Source organism: Pomacea canaliculata, linkage group LG4 (genome assembly GCF_003073045.1).
Source record: "Pomacea canaliculata isolate SZHN2017 linkage group LG4, ASM307304v1, whole genome shotgun sequence".
Taxonomy (NCBI): domain Eukaryota; kingdom Metazoa; phylum Mollusca; class Gastropoda; order Architaenioglossa; family Ampullariidae; genus Pomacea; species Pomacea canaliculata.
In genome coordinates, this window is record NC_037593.1 from 2,835,935 (window position 1) to 2,849,966 (window position 14,032).

The 14,032-nt window shown below is 38.7% G+C and overlaps 2 protein-coding genes across 2 annotated transcripts; one reads left to right on the forward strand and one right to left on the reverse strand.

The window, feature by feature from the left end:
• Positions 1 to 111: 111 nt before the first annotated feature.
• LOC112563362 (carbohydrate sulfotransferase 6-like) lies at positions 112 to 5,977 on the reverse strand. The gene is made up of 5 exons (XM_025237293.1): positions 5,822 to 5,977; positions 5,274 to 5,378; positions 4,767 to 4,997; positions 1,788 to 1,980; positions 112 to 1,187 (listed from the first exon to the last, which is right to left on the reverse strand). Exons 2-5 carry the CDS (start codon positions 5,374 to 5,376, stop codon positions 353 to 355), a joined length of 1,362 nt encoding a protein of 453 aa, XP_025093078.1. The 5' UTR covers positions 5,377 to 5,378; positions 5,822 to 5,977; the 3' UTR covers positions 112 to 352.
• Positions 5,978 to 7,477: 1,500 nt separating this feature from the next.
• Positions 7,478 to 12,631, forward strand: LOC112563364 (DNA repair protein RAD51 homolog 4-like). Its single transcript, XM_025237296.1, has 9 exons — positions 7,478 to 7,663; positions 8,643 to 8,761; positions 9,085 to 9,166; positions 9,475 to 9,603; positions 10,395 to 10,505; positions 10,746 to 10,833; positions 10,990 to 11,060; positions 11,711 to 11,872; positions 12,247 to 12,631. Exons 1-9 carry the CDS (start codon positions 7,520 to 7,522, stop codon positions 12,295 to 12,297), a joined length of 957 nt encoding a protein of 318 aa, XP_025093081.1. The 5' UTR covers positions 7,478 to 7,519; the 3' UTR covers positions 12,298 to 12,631.
• The last annotated feature ends 1,401 nt before the right edge of the window (positions 12,632 to 14,032 follow it).

Consider the following 14,032-nt stretch of genomic DNA (forward strand, 5'->3'; position numbering starts at 1 on the left):
CGATTAGAAAAATCTACCTAAGCTTGGTTGAATGAGCAGTGTGAAGAATGGAGCTGAGTATTGCTTCAGTGCATTAAGTTGCTCCATACACACACAAAAAAGAGTCTTTAGCATAAAAATGTCGGGTTTAATTCTGCATGAGCATTGACCACAACCAGCAAAGAAACGATCTTATCTTACAGTTATTATGCAATATTTGTTAATGGCGTTGTATGTAGAAAAAGAGTACCTCATCCTATCCCCCACCCTTATGATCTTTACGAAAATGTCATCCTTATATGCTGACCAAGATGCGGACTTCAGAATTCCTTCTTATGTTTGCTACTCTTGTTGTTATTATTCATTTTTGAAGTCAAAAAATGTCCATGAACTGTACGACCGAACGGTGGGGTTTTTGCACCGCGGGCACAGCAAGATTTTTAAGCGCTTTTTTGCTTGCGAAGTCTTTGCGATATCCTAGCAATTCCATGACATCCTGACACAGCCCTGAAATAGTCTGAGCATCCTTGTGAGCAATAGATTTCCGCCACACCTGAGAAATTTCTTTTGCCTTATACACCGCACCTTTGCATGTAGGGCAAGGCTTTATTTGTTTGGAAGACTTGCTCAGATTTCTGGCAAAGGCTTGGTCCTCCGCTGAAGAGACTAGTCCCACGAAACTGTACAAGAGGTCCATAGCTTCCACAGGTGACGATGCCGTGTCCTCGTACCGTTTGAGGAGGTATCTTCCCTTCAGAGTGTCTCTAGCCGCTAGGGCCAGCTTCAAGTCGCGAGACATGCGCGAGCACAGGTAGGAAGCTTCGTTCGCCAGGTCTGTCCAGTTGCAGAAACCCAGCTTACGACGGGAGAGCAGGACAGCACGTGGGTCTCTGACCAAGTGCACGATCTTGACGTCTGGATCACTCTGCACGAGCGCCAGAGCACGCGCCATGTGGAAGCGAATGGTCTTCACTGCCACGACGCTGTAGTCTCTGTGACACGTGGCGCTCATGGCGTGCGTGCAGGCGTTCCAGGATCCAGCAGAATCCGCAGCTTTGAAGCAGTGAATCTGTTGGCTCGTCACCTTGCTGAAAGAAAGGAAACCGTCGAGCAAGATGTTGCGGTACAGGCGGTCGATGTCACACTTGAGGATGGCAGAGATGTTGCCGAGGGCCATATCGCTGTTCGTAAATTCTTCTCTCGCCGTCCTGCAAGGCGACAGCAAGCAGTTACACTCGTTTACTGATATCCATACAGATATCTGACTCCATTAATAATAATAATAATAATAATAATAATAATAATAATAATAATAATAATAATAATAATAATAAAAAAAAGAAGAAATTCTTCTTCTTGAACATAGGAGGGCTTCTGATTTATCATTGTTGTTAATACAGGCTTCTATGGTGCTTCGTTAACTTCCCTCTGCGCGCGAGCATGAGAGAGAGAGTGTGTGTTTGTTTTAGAACATCATGCCATCTCACAGGAAGTGACCAGCAAACTGAGTGGAGAGATGCCGTGCTAGTGCTAACGGTCGCTTCGCAAACCTAGGGAAATGCTGCAACGTCCTTCCAGTCTCACTCCTAACTGTCCATGACCCGTGAACCGAATCCGCCCTATTCACTCTCCTCCACCGAACCGAGAGAATGTAGTTATTTCAAGACATTGATTACCATCATCATCTCAGTGGTTGACGCTACAAAGTCAGATCACGGAGATAGATATAATTTTCATTTGTTGAGTATTTTCCTGTGATGTGGACGTTACATGATTTTGTGACAAGAACACAAACCGAGAGTTTTTACCTGTTTTTCATGGGAATGTTGTCGAGGCGTCCTCTGGTGGTGAAGTAATATTCCAGTGAGTGAAGAGGCTCGTACCAGTAGAAGACACTCCTGTGGCGCCTAATCATTGCACCCGTCGAGGAGCTTCCAGTACGCATGTAACCCAAAAGGATCAAACGTGTCTGTCTGGAGGTCTGGTTCCCTTTTCGCTCGGCTGGGAATCGATGGATATAAACACGCACACAAACACAGTTATGCTTTTTCTAATTATTGCCTTTTTAATCAATCAATTTACTTTATTTGTAATAAACAAGCGTTGCATTATTTTAGCACTGCTTCGCCGAAGAAGGAAAAACGACAACAGACATTTTGGAGGATGTAAACAATTATCGGCTGAAGAAAAGACGATGAAGATCAAAAATAAAAAGTTATTCTATGGTAGGCCAATTGTTCACATGCATACTGTTTTAGATATAAAACAAATTATTAATGAAACATTTAACGTGATAGAAATAAATAATGGCATACAAAAAATTAGAAAAAAGTGTAGCTGTGCTGAAGAACGCGTGAAGGGACAGTGTTTCCGTCTGAGACAGCGGGGACACACGTGATTCGTTGACGACATGAATGACCCCCGCTTGGGGGCAGGCGGGTCAACTCCTTACAAGTTTTGTTGGCAGAGCACCGACTAAACAATGAACCTTTTTTTTTTTTAACGGACGAGAGACTCCGCCGTTCTACGGAGTAACCCGCAAAAGTAGGAACGTTTCAGTTTTTAGCGGTAAGATAGATGGAGGGAAAGGACCATCGCAGCCACTGTTGCAGAAAAGCCTTGTAATAAGATGTTGATGCCTAGACCGGTGGTCGCGGTTATTGTTGTAATCAACTATTTAGACATTGGAAGCAAACACGAAGAGCATCTGAGAGTGTGAGGACTGATGGTTAAAGATATTTTAGTCAATTGTGTCAAAACTGTTATATAGGTGTACGGCCTGGTACCTGCAAACAGCTACATGAAATTGATAGTACATACCCATTATTTTGATGTTGAACTATATTAGACGTTGAAAGATTCCAATACTTCTTTCTTTTGCTTAAAATATATTGGTGTCGCGATGAGCAAGAAAGCCCCCCCCCCCTCCCAAAAACCCCTTTTTGTGTTTTGTGAACGAGTGTGCATGCTTGACAAAAAAAGCAAAACAAACCCAAACTAATAAAATAAGTAAAGACTTTTACGAACTAATTAACGATAATTACAATGAACTCGTATCTTGACAAAAGAACTTTCATATCCTTCGCAGACGCCTGGATGTTATAAATCCTCAAACCAAATCACAAACACCTGTGCATGATATCTGCCTCAGAACTAGAATCGATAGACTAATGATCTCGACGAGAGGAGAGGACGGCGTCACATCTCGAGGTGTTAGCCGCTTCATCTCTTTGTCCCCGACAAACTGCTGGGGGTCAGCAGGGGTGAAACACTTACAGAGGTCGCAGTGTCTAACATTACCGTGCAAGATGCAAGAACGGACGTATATCTCTGGATGGCTGTCTGCCCTTAGTCTCTCGCGAACCATTTAACAGTTTTAAAAAATAATAAACTTGCGATTTATATATCGCATGAGCATGCCCAGGAAGGATCTCTGCGCTTGAGACAAGAACGAGACAGCAGACAAAGGATGGAAGGAGAAACAATCATGAGACAAATAATAACAAACATAGAAGACGTACATCGGGGAACAAATAGCAAAGACAGAGAGCTATGGAAATCTGCAGAGGAAGACGAGCAGGCTGGCTAGTCAATAGAAGAAAAACGTGAAAGAAAAAAAAAGGGACTATAGCATTGTGAAGATTGATGTTTGGATTGATGCTCGTAGAACTCAACAGACGTGTTGTTAGTACATGTTTAAGGGATTCGATGGTGGGTAGGTGGCGGATATGGAAGGGGAAACAGTTCCACTGTTTGAAAGCACGGAAACTAAAACTCCGGTGACCATAATTGGTTGGGTGGGTGACCATAACTGGTTGTTATCGTGAAAGGGATAGTAGTAGCATACGGTCATCAGACAAAGAACGGATCGAGCTGTCTAGCAGTTTGATATTCGGAATCGCGATAACATTCTTAGTCAACAACTGACTTGCAATAAATGTATTAGTCACTTTTTACTTCTTTCTTTAGTATCGAAAGTCCTCGACATCCTCTTCCCACGATAGCCAAGAAATTGAAAACACAGCAGGCCATAAAGTTTGAGCTCTGTCAACATAGAGTTCACATCGTCTGCTCTTCTCCTTGATGTTGATAGTCAAACCGGAATTAAATTTGTGTTTTGGCCTCGTTTTACAAGTAAACGTAGATATGTCTTCAAACAGTCCAGAAATATAAGTCTGTGATGCAAGAAAGCCTTTGATTGTTGTTGTTTTTTTTTTTCAAATGTTCTCTCTCCTTTCTCTGTGTTTCTGTATGCTTTTCCCCATCTGCGCGGTTCACACCTGTAAGATGCTTCCCTTTAGTTTACCCACCTGTGAATGGGCACCTGACTCTTTACACAGGGTTGGGCAAGGTAATGCAACGAACAAAAAAGAGAAAATGCCTCATTGACCGAAAGGTAACGGTACTACCTTTCTCTCTCTCTCTCACATCCCAGCAGGCAACAGATGTTTTTGTATCTAATCCGATTTTATCATTAAAACAGTGCTGCAAACTTGCCCTTGTGGGACTAAAGAGGTGTTTTATGAACTTTGAACTTTAAAGCATTAGCGTGTACATACAGAGAACACACCAGTGACATAATTATATTGTCATCTAGGCTGCAACCACTGGGAGAGCTGGGAGCAAATGATGATTAGGGATGTGATGTTCGACGACATTGGCCTGTTCCAGTGCACGTGAAAATTAAATGTCGAGTTTTTAAGGTGTACTTCACCCTATAAGCTGCAGAGAATTTTGTATGTGTGTGTGGTATGGACTTCAGAGAAAACAGATCAGACGACACCTACTATTAGAATGACCTTCGGCCTTCTGGGGCAAATCCTCGTCAGTCGGCAGAATCTGTTTCGACAATCCATCTACAATCGGAGTGATGTTAATCGCCGACATGTTGTTGATCTTGGGTTGCGACTCCAGATTGTTTCGCAATCGCTGGATAAAAGCATGCTGCTTTTTGGCTGACAGGTCAGAATGGCCATCATCTTCGCTGACCACATGGAACCCTTGGGCAATAGCTTTTTCTGTGGAGAGGTGGAACCATTGATTAATAAGTAAACGATAAAAGTTAATTTTTTATAGGTCAGTAAGTCAACATCTTATCTCCAGAAATCCAAATTGAAAAAATAAAGTATTTATTCACATGCACAGCAAATGCTTAACCTGTAACGTTCACTTTAATATAAATTTATTTCTTCTCACTCATGTATCTCACTCACTCTCACACACACGCACGTACACAGTTAATATGAACACACGCTTGTTCACACATTAAACATTATATATAAACAAATACTGACCTTGGTGAATGTCCAGAGGAGCAATGTCTGGCATCAGGTTGTATGCAATAATGAGAAGAGACAGGGCTAGCAGAACGGGTTTCAGTCGCCTTACACTCAGCATCTCTGTCATTGGATCACCTCTTAAGTTCTTATCATTTTTGTTTTTTTTTCCATACTTTTTAATTCGTGGTTTTAAATAAATATCTTTTTAACCCTCACCCCACATATCATCCATTATCTAAATAAAGTGACATCAGTAATATATCACACAAAAAAAAAAAATCCGGACATTTAAACTAAGCTCTAGTAAAGTTGTTAAAATATGCCTGAAAATATCATCATAAATAAATGTATAATTACTTAGCCCTTATGACTAAGGAAACAATCCTGGAAGGCATTAACCCAAAGCTCGCATCATCATCGAGCATATTAAAGGCTCACAAGGATTTTTAGAGCTTCGGGTGTTCCTCGAGTGCATCATCTGCATTGGTTAAAAATTGAGCGAAAAAGGAGTGCGTGCGTGAGATAGAATGCCATCAATTTGTAGATGTCCGAAAGTTTCTCACTTTTAGTTTTCCCAGCGAAGAACGAATTCTAGTAAGCCTCTGGTCCAGACGTGGATCCAAGTCTATACTGCGCCCTGCAAGCCGCACAGCTGCATTTTCATCTTCAAAATCTCTTTGTGGGCATCTGCGACAACGCACAGTCGGTCCTGTCATGCAGTGGATCAGACGCTCAGCAGCACGTGACAACAACACTGTAAGTCAAGGGAGCGGAGTACCTGACAGTTCGACGTCCACTACAGGTGTTCTGACATATCGCTGTAGCAATAATTATTAGGGGATAAGTAACTTTTATTACCTTTGTTCATCATCATCTTATTACTATTATTTAAAAGAGCTGATCGAAGAGTTTTTTTCTTAGGGAACAAGAAAAAAAGACCCATCAAGCATGTACAAAGGTTAACAGGTGTGATCACACTCGGAGATTTGAACAGGTGACTTGCCTGGTGGCACGTACAGTAGTAGAACCCTTGCAGTCGATAGTATGGGGCATAGTTTGATTCTCATTTTATGTCTCTCTACGCATCGTCACTGATGTAAGAGCTAATTACTGTGCGGGGGTGGGAGGTTTTTCAGTTTTCCCCCATGGATCCCTTAGATGGACTGAATTTTACAACGATCTCAATCGTAAATACGATTAAAGTTGAAGACAGACGCCAACGTCCTCCAAAACAAAAAAAAGTATTACGGGTAGCACTCTATATAGATCGATCGAGTGATAGGCTGTCTGCAGGGAAGTCGCGGAACGAATAGCTAAATGGAAAAAAGGCATTTTCTTGCTTATTTTACCTCTCGTTAATAGAAAAAAATTGTCATTGTCATTATAGTTATACAGTGAGAGTAAGTGCAGTTTCCCTGGTGCAAAATGGGGAACTATAAAGACAAAAAAGTCTTATTTTCGTGGTTACCCAGGGCTGTTTCTTTGCCTTTAGACGTCCAAAAACCTTTCAACCGAAAGCTAGAGCACTTCTGTGATGTGACCCGAGATGGTACGTACGTATTCTCATGCCAGTTGATTATAGGTTCATTGCGGCAAATTTCCCTCCGACTTGCGAATGCAAAAGTTCAGCAACATTATAGGGTTTCGCAGTTCAAAGGGAATGCGTGTGACGCGTTCCCATTGGCTTCAACATATGACGCTTGATAATGATGTTATGGTCAGAATTGATATTCGCGCTTGGATATGCCCTCGTCTTTGATGCTTTATTTCCTACTAAAGCAACATGCAACCAACTGACCCTAGGGAAAAAAACAGCTTAGGGAAAAAAAAAAAAAAAGACGGCGGCGATTTTTCATCTTTCCCAAAGGATTTTAAGGTTATAAGGCTAGCACATTTTGCCTTCGTTTATATTTTAAATATCTGAATATCTTAAGTAGGCAAAGTGTACAATGCATTTAAACATAATTCGGCATCTTTGGCATATCTCCATCCACAACTTCATTCTCAACACGAAGCTATATGATTGCACTGCTGGCAGGCGATTTTTCCAGTTAACTACTTTAACGAGGCAGAAGTGTATAAAGCTTCCGGTTTAGTCACATTCTTTGTTCAGGCTCGCCGAGACTAACAGCGGAGAACTTCGCAAGAAGCTACGCGTTGGTCTTGGCAAACAGACAGCAGTCCACCTATAGACTCCATGATTCTTAAATAATCCCATTCTCAAAATGTAATATTCACGAAGGCGGGAAAGTTAAGAAGAAATGTCGCTTCTTCGTCCTGGCATTTGTAAAGCTATGACAGAAAATGTTTGTTCTGTTTTGCATAATGCCGAAATACGGACTGTCATCGATTTTATAGTCAAGGATCCAGAAGAAATTGCAAGAACTTGTGATATCGCCTATAAAGTGAGCATAAGTTTGCTCCCACATTCTCAGATAACGCAGTGGGCGTGGCATCCATTCCATTGCTGTTTCAGGAGATGGTTATTCGATGTTTAAATGGGTTCAATGTTCAACTTATGTTTTGTTTGCCAGTGGTCACGACAAAAAGTTTGTTTAGGAGGGTAGAGGAATGACATAAAACGCTCTGACAGTTAATATTCGTTTGACTATGTTGAATATTCATTATATACGTTCGATCGGTCGTACGTTGACACAGATAAGTATCTCTTAGGCGAAGCTGCTGCTGAGTATGATTTACAAATATACATTAGGGTTTTTGCTAAAGCATATAGTAGTAGTAGTAGTAGGGGGACTGGCTATCATTTGCTTATACCTCACGACCTATTTAACGTCCCCTCTTAAAAGCAATTGAAAATTGTCGGGAGCTGAGTTTTAAGCATAATACAATGTTTTGTTAACCATCAAAACTGTGAAACAGTTTGATAAATTTTGGATTGTAAAGAGCTCTTGAAGCTTTTCAAATTTGGTGCATATTTAGTAGGTAGCAACTGTACGCAATATTTGCATCCAGTAGTTAAAAATAATGGCTGATAAATACAATTAATGTTTGTGGTATTAAGAAAAAAATTAAAGCACACATGAATCTAGGGTCAGGTGGAATATCAGTTCATTATTTTGTCATCTGTTTTCAACTTAAGTGTTCTTAGAGTATGACATTTCTACAAGACCACAAGTTTGCTTTTTATCATTTATTTACATTTCAATATTTAGGATTTGATGTCTGTTGGGTCAACAGTTCTCATTTTCATTCAGGAAGCTGTTTCACTGTTGGGTGGTGTATTTATCTCTTAACTATATCCAAATGTCAGTATTTTCAAACTTTGATTTCAGTTTACTGTCACTTTATAAAAATAATTTATTGGTGACATTGGTGTAATAAAACTTTAATTTGTTGTGTTTTTTTGGTCCTTGTGTTGGGCAGGACCTACTGTCCATTCGGCGTGTACTGTTGGCCCAGTACTCAGCCTTTTCAGTGACAGCATCACAGTTGTATTCCAACTCCCTGTCTTGTCTTGCCATTCTCAGTACTGGAATTTCAAGGTGAATCAAGTTTAACAAAAGAGTAATATCTGAAACCAAGTTTTTAAAAAATAAGCATCTTTTATAACAAACACTTTTTGTACAGTGTGAATATCAGATATGCTAGCGATTTCCAATAAACTGGGGCTGGTGCAACAGAAAAATAGAGGTTATTTTTCCTTGCTCTGATTTTTAATTGTAAGTAGATTTTAAGGCACTTTGGGGGAATTTTTTAATATCCTAATGACCTAATCAGTACTTGCTAAGCCAGAGCCGGCATTTACAAAATTTTCTTATCTTTGTGTTAGCCTAGTCTGATAGAGAAGAGTTTTGAATATTTGCAGTTTGGATAAGCTACTTGACGGTGGGCTGTATACAGCTGAAATTTGTGAAGTTGTTGGAGAGGTAGCAGTAGGTAAAACACAGGTAAAGTTTGAAATCAACAGTGCTTAGGTGTTCGTTTACATAACAAAACATAAGTTTTTGATGAATTTTCATTTTTATGTAGACTACTCCAAGTACTATAAAGTGAAGTATGAATTGTTTATTTTGGGTCAGATAATTTATTTCACAAATCTATTTAAGAGTGATGGGAAAATGTCGTGTGCAGTTCTTGTAAGTTTCTCACATTTGCAAAGAAAGGAAAACAAGTGACAGAAAGAGAAAGCATAAATAGAAAATAATGGGGAGATTTTATTGTTAACATCTGACTTGGAAATTGTTATACATTGCAGATATGTTTACACTGTGCATCATCAGTTGCCACTGTGCACTCGCAGAATGTAGTCTACATTGACACTTGTGGCTCTTTCAGTGCTGAGCGGTTGCTTGATTTCATGCCTGAGATGGATGACAGTCATGAGGTCTTTTCAATTTTCTTGAATTTGAATAATATAGTAGAAAAGTCTGACTAGATCAGTCATTAACAGCAATATTTTGTTGTGGGCAGGGAGAGAACTCAATAGTGATGTCAAGAAAATGTGACTGATATTAATACTGTATAATTTTGCTAACCTCCCATGTTTATTCATTTTTTTCTCCCCATGTTATCCTCTTTCTTTTCCTTTTGTGTGTATGTTGCACTTCTTTGATTTGGGGTCAATGAGGATTTTGAAATCTTACTTCGCTGACTGTCCCTCGTGGTTTGCTAAACTTCATTTGTTTTTTTTTTTGTTTTTTGCAAACTGGCCTTATATGCAATACTGAGTACTATTAATAGTATTTGCACTTAATTAACTATGCCTATAATTACTTCTGGATGGATCATTTGAAAACAACATTTCATTTTTAGTTAATCCTTTTGTTTTGGAAGCTGGAAATGTCAAATGCCTGGTTTTCTGTTGGATTTGTATGTTGTTGCCTTCCTACATATCCTATATAAATACACAGCTTCCTAACTTTAGAACTCTTTATTCCATGTTTAATATTTTTGTCCTTTGCTGTCAGTTTTGCCTTTATTTTAAAGTTATCCACTGTTACATGGCCATGTGACACTTTTCTTGTGATTTAGTTTTTTGGTTTTTGTTTTGTTTTTCTTGGGTGAGGGAGAGGGTCATTTTCATGCCTAAGATAACTTGTGCTTCACAATTAAAACAGCTTAACTCATACTTTTTGTTGTGCAGAATAAGGCTATAAAAGATTTCATGCTTTTCAGTCACATCAGAAAGCTAAAGAGAACTTGTCACGAATACACTGCGTAAGGGCATCTGATGTCTTTGCACTTTTTGGTGTTTTGGATAATCTGGTATCAAATCTGACAACAAAAGTAAGTTTAATGATGAAATGTCATGTCTATTTGAGCAATAGCTGTGTGATTGTATGTATTTACCAAGATTTCTTTATTCATAGCAATTTTGAAATCATTTTATTACATAGGCTTGTTAGATTAATTGCAAAAACATTGTTTTACATTTTTACATGTTTGTAAGTTACTAAGAAAAAATGTAAATTTTTGCTTATTTTCTGTTAAAATTCCGCTTACTTAAAAGGAGCATATATTTTTCAGATGTCATTCTTTCATAGTGTCAAGCTTGTGGTAGTGGACAGTGTGGCTTCAGTCTTTCACCCTGTGCTTGGAGGAAAGCAAATGGACAGTAAGTTTCATTTACCAACTGAAAAATAATCTGCAGGAAAAAGTTTATCTGCTGTCATTACATTTGATATACACTGGTGTTTTTCTGCTTTCATTTAAATGTAAAAAGTCATCAACTCATTCTCATGCCTTGTCCATTTTTATCTGATTGATGCAGGTTTAGCCTTGTTAGAACAGCTGGGTTTGCAGCTTAAACAGTTGGCAGTTGACTTCTGCTTAGCTGTTTTGGTGGGTACAGTCATGCAGTATTATGTCAATCATTTTCATTCATACAGCTTGCACTCTTGCTTTCTGTCTGTTTTTGTGTGCATTATATGTACTTAGGTTCAAGCCCTCTTATATGTGATATATATATACAAGGGCTTGTATATATATATATTCACTTAAATATAAGTAAAACCACTCCCAAAAAAACCTTGAGTAACCTTTCTATCTATCCTGGTTCATTATCTTCAATACAAAGTCTCTACCTCTCCAAATAAGACTGGTGTTGATTCATATAAATATTTGTGCATTGTTAGAGGCGCATGTCATGCTTGAGTGGCATGTGTTCTTTGCATTTCGACTTAACTAATGTCAGAGATATATTCCCAACAAGTGAAAATCTATGCTGCAAGAATTTTAAGTTTCTTCATTGTAGGTGGATAAGATATATATAACTAGCACACAATTGTTTTTGAATATGTAGAATGAAATTATTGATGTTAATCAACATTTTCATTAAATTAACAAGTATTATAAAAACAAATTTAGACAATATCTTAACTCATATGCTGTAACCACTGACCTTTTTGTGAAGTAGGCTGAGTAAGATATGATGCATAGGTTTTGTGGTATCTCAAGGTGTTTTGAAGATATTTAGATAAAACTGTTTGCAGGTGTCCAACAACATGACATCTGGATTTGAAGGGAAGAAGCAGCCCAGTTTGGGACGACTTTGGTCTCATGTTCCGCACACTCGAATTATTTTAGAACGTGAAACCAATTCTCTGACCAAGACCTCCCACAGAAAGGCTGTTCTTGTGAAAAGTATGCGCCAGGTGGGTACAAGTTGACTGTTATAATGGTGCTTACTGTATCTTCTAGCAAAAACCTTTAGTCACACGGTGATATTTTAACACTTTGAAAAGCAGTACAAGTCTAATGGATCATGGATTTCATTAACTGATTACGTGCCCTCCATCTTATTTGACCTGACCAATTTCTTCTAAGTGTGTTCCATCGATGTAATATGTAGGAAAGGAAAATGATTTTGAGGTATTACTGAAACAGAAAATACATTTTTTTATTTTTGCTAAAACTGTTAATGCCAAAGGGAAGATAATTGCACCTGTTTAAAAGGCCAAATTTCATTGGTTAAAATAGCATAATTTTTAAAGTTTTTTTAAAAAACACAACTTAGTTTTTCTTCCAGAAAACAGAGTCATCAGTCATATTTGACCTGGCCTGCAGAGAGAAAGGATAAAAGTCATCAACACTGTTTTAAACTGACAGTTTTTGAACTGTTTTTCCTGATGCTTGACCAATAAGACTACTGCAGGTTCTGACTTAAGTAAATTTTGTTTTCTTTGTGGTGCAAATGCTGCTAGGTTTCCTAGCTGGGGGAAAACCTTATTTATCTACCTTAGCACTGCCACTGTCTTAACAAGCCTAATGTGTTGAGCACAAATATTAGCACTTTTCACTTAAAATGAAAACAATGCATAACCCTGCAGACAATTGATAGAAGAAGTGCTGATCGAGCCATTCTTAAAGAGTTGTATAGAAGAGAAGGAAATATTAAAAAACAAAGGATTGAGCTTCTTCTGTTTGTCTATGAAGTTTTCGTAAACCCTTTTTTCAAGACTTACCATATGACATGACCTTATGGGAAGCATAATCTACTTTTAGAGATCTGTAGAGCTGAATCCATCAACACCCCACCTGCCATTAGCCACTGAAAATGCACACATCAGTCACATTTTGATAGCACAAATTCTTAACACACTTTTAAAACAGTTGTCTTATAAGAGCTCATCTTCAGGCATTTCTGAATATGGTATTGATTAACAGTTGGTTCGTGGCGTTTGTTCCCCAGTGGTCTGAAACCAAACTAGATGGAAGCACCTTATCAAACTGGTTGAACCCTGACACATGAAGCTCTGCAGATGCTTTCAGATGAGACAGAAAACTCCAACCTAAACCTGAATTTAAGAAATATATAAATATATATCAGAAAAATATTCAATAAACAAATGATGAACCTAATTCCCAGACACACATTAAAACACGCTAAATTTGCAAGTTTAGTGATAAAAGTCTTATACAGTGGAACCTCGGTTAGCGAACGCCTCGGATAGCGAATATTTCGGTTAACGAACAAAAATTTCGTTAAAAGTTTGTCTCGGATAGCGAACAAAATTTCGGATAACGAACAGCCACGTGAACCACACGTGACCGACCAGCATGTCATCATTCGCGCTCGAGACACAGTTACGATTAGTCGTTCCTTACCTGTGCGCATCCTTCTTATTTAGTGATTGTTGTGCTTTATTTTAATAAGATAATCCTCAATCATGGCTCCAAAGAAGATTAAGAGCAATTAATAGTAGTGAGGTAATGACAAGGAAGCGGCCAACAAATGAATTGTAAAAGGAAATGATTTCAAAGTATGAAGGTGGCATGCGTCTGTCGAATATGTGATGTATTACCGAAAAGTTTTACAAAAAAGGCAGAAGCAACAGACACTGGACAAGTTTTTACCTTTAACCTCAAAGCTACAGAAAAGGGAAGTCAGCCCCGGTTTTATACTGTCACGTGCGCTCATGGAGGGGGAATCAAAGCAGTAATACCACCCCTTCCTCCCCACACCTCCATCCACCCAGTTTTCTGATGTTTTAATGCTTTCGTTAATGTTTTTATGTTTATTTAACTCCATTTATATTGCATTATAACTGTTCTCATTAAAACCTACCTATATAGCCTGTAACTTTCAAATATTAGCGAGTCATCAGGGGCTGGGAACCAATTAAATCTATTTCCTTTGTTTCTTATGGAAACAATTGTTTCGGATAACGAACATTTCGGATAACGAACAGCTTTCCAGAACGGATTAAGTTCGTTAACCGAGGTTCCACTGTATTACAGTCACTTCCGTTGACAGTCTTCTTTGAAGCCCTTCCATCAGTTTAAGAGCTCTAAGATGACAGACACGAGTCTTT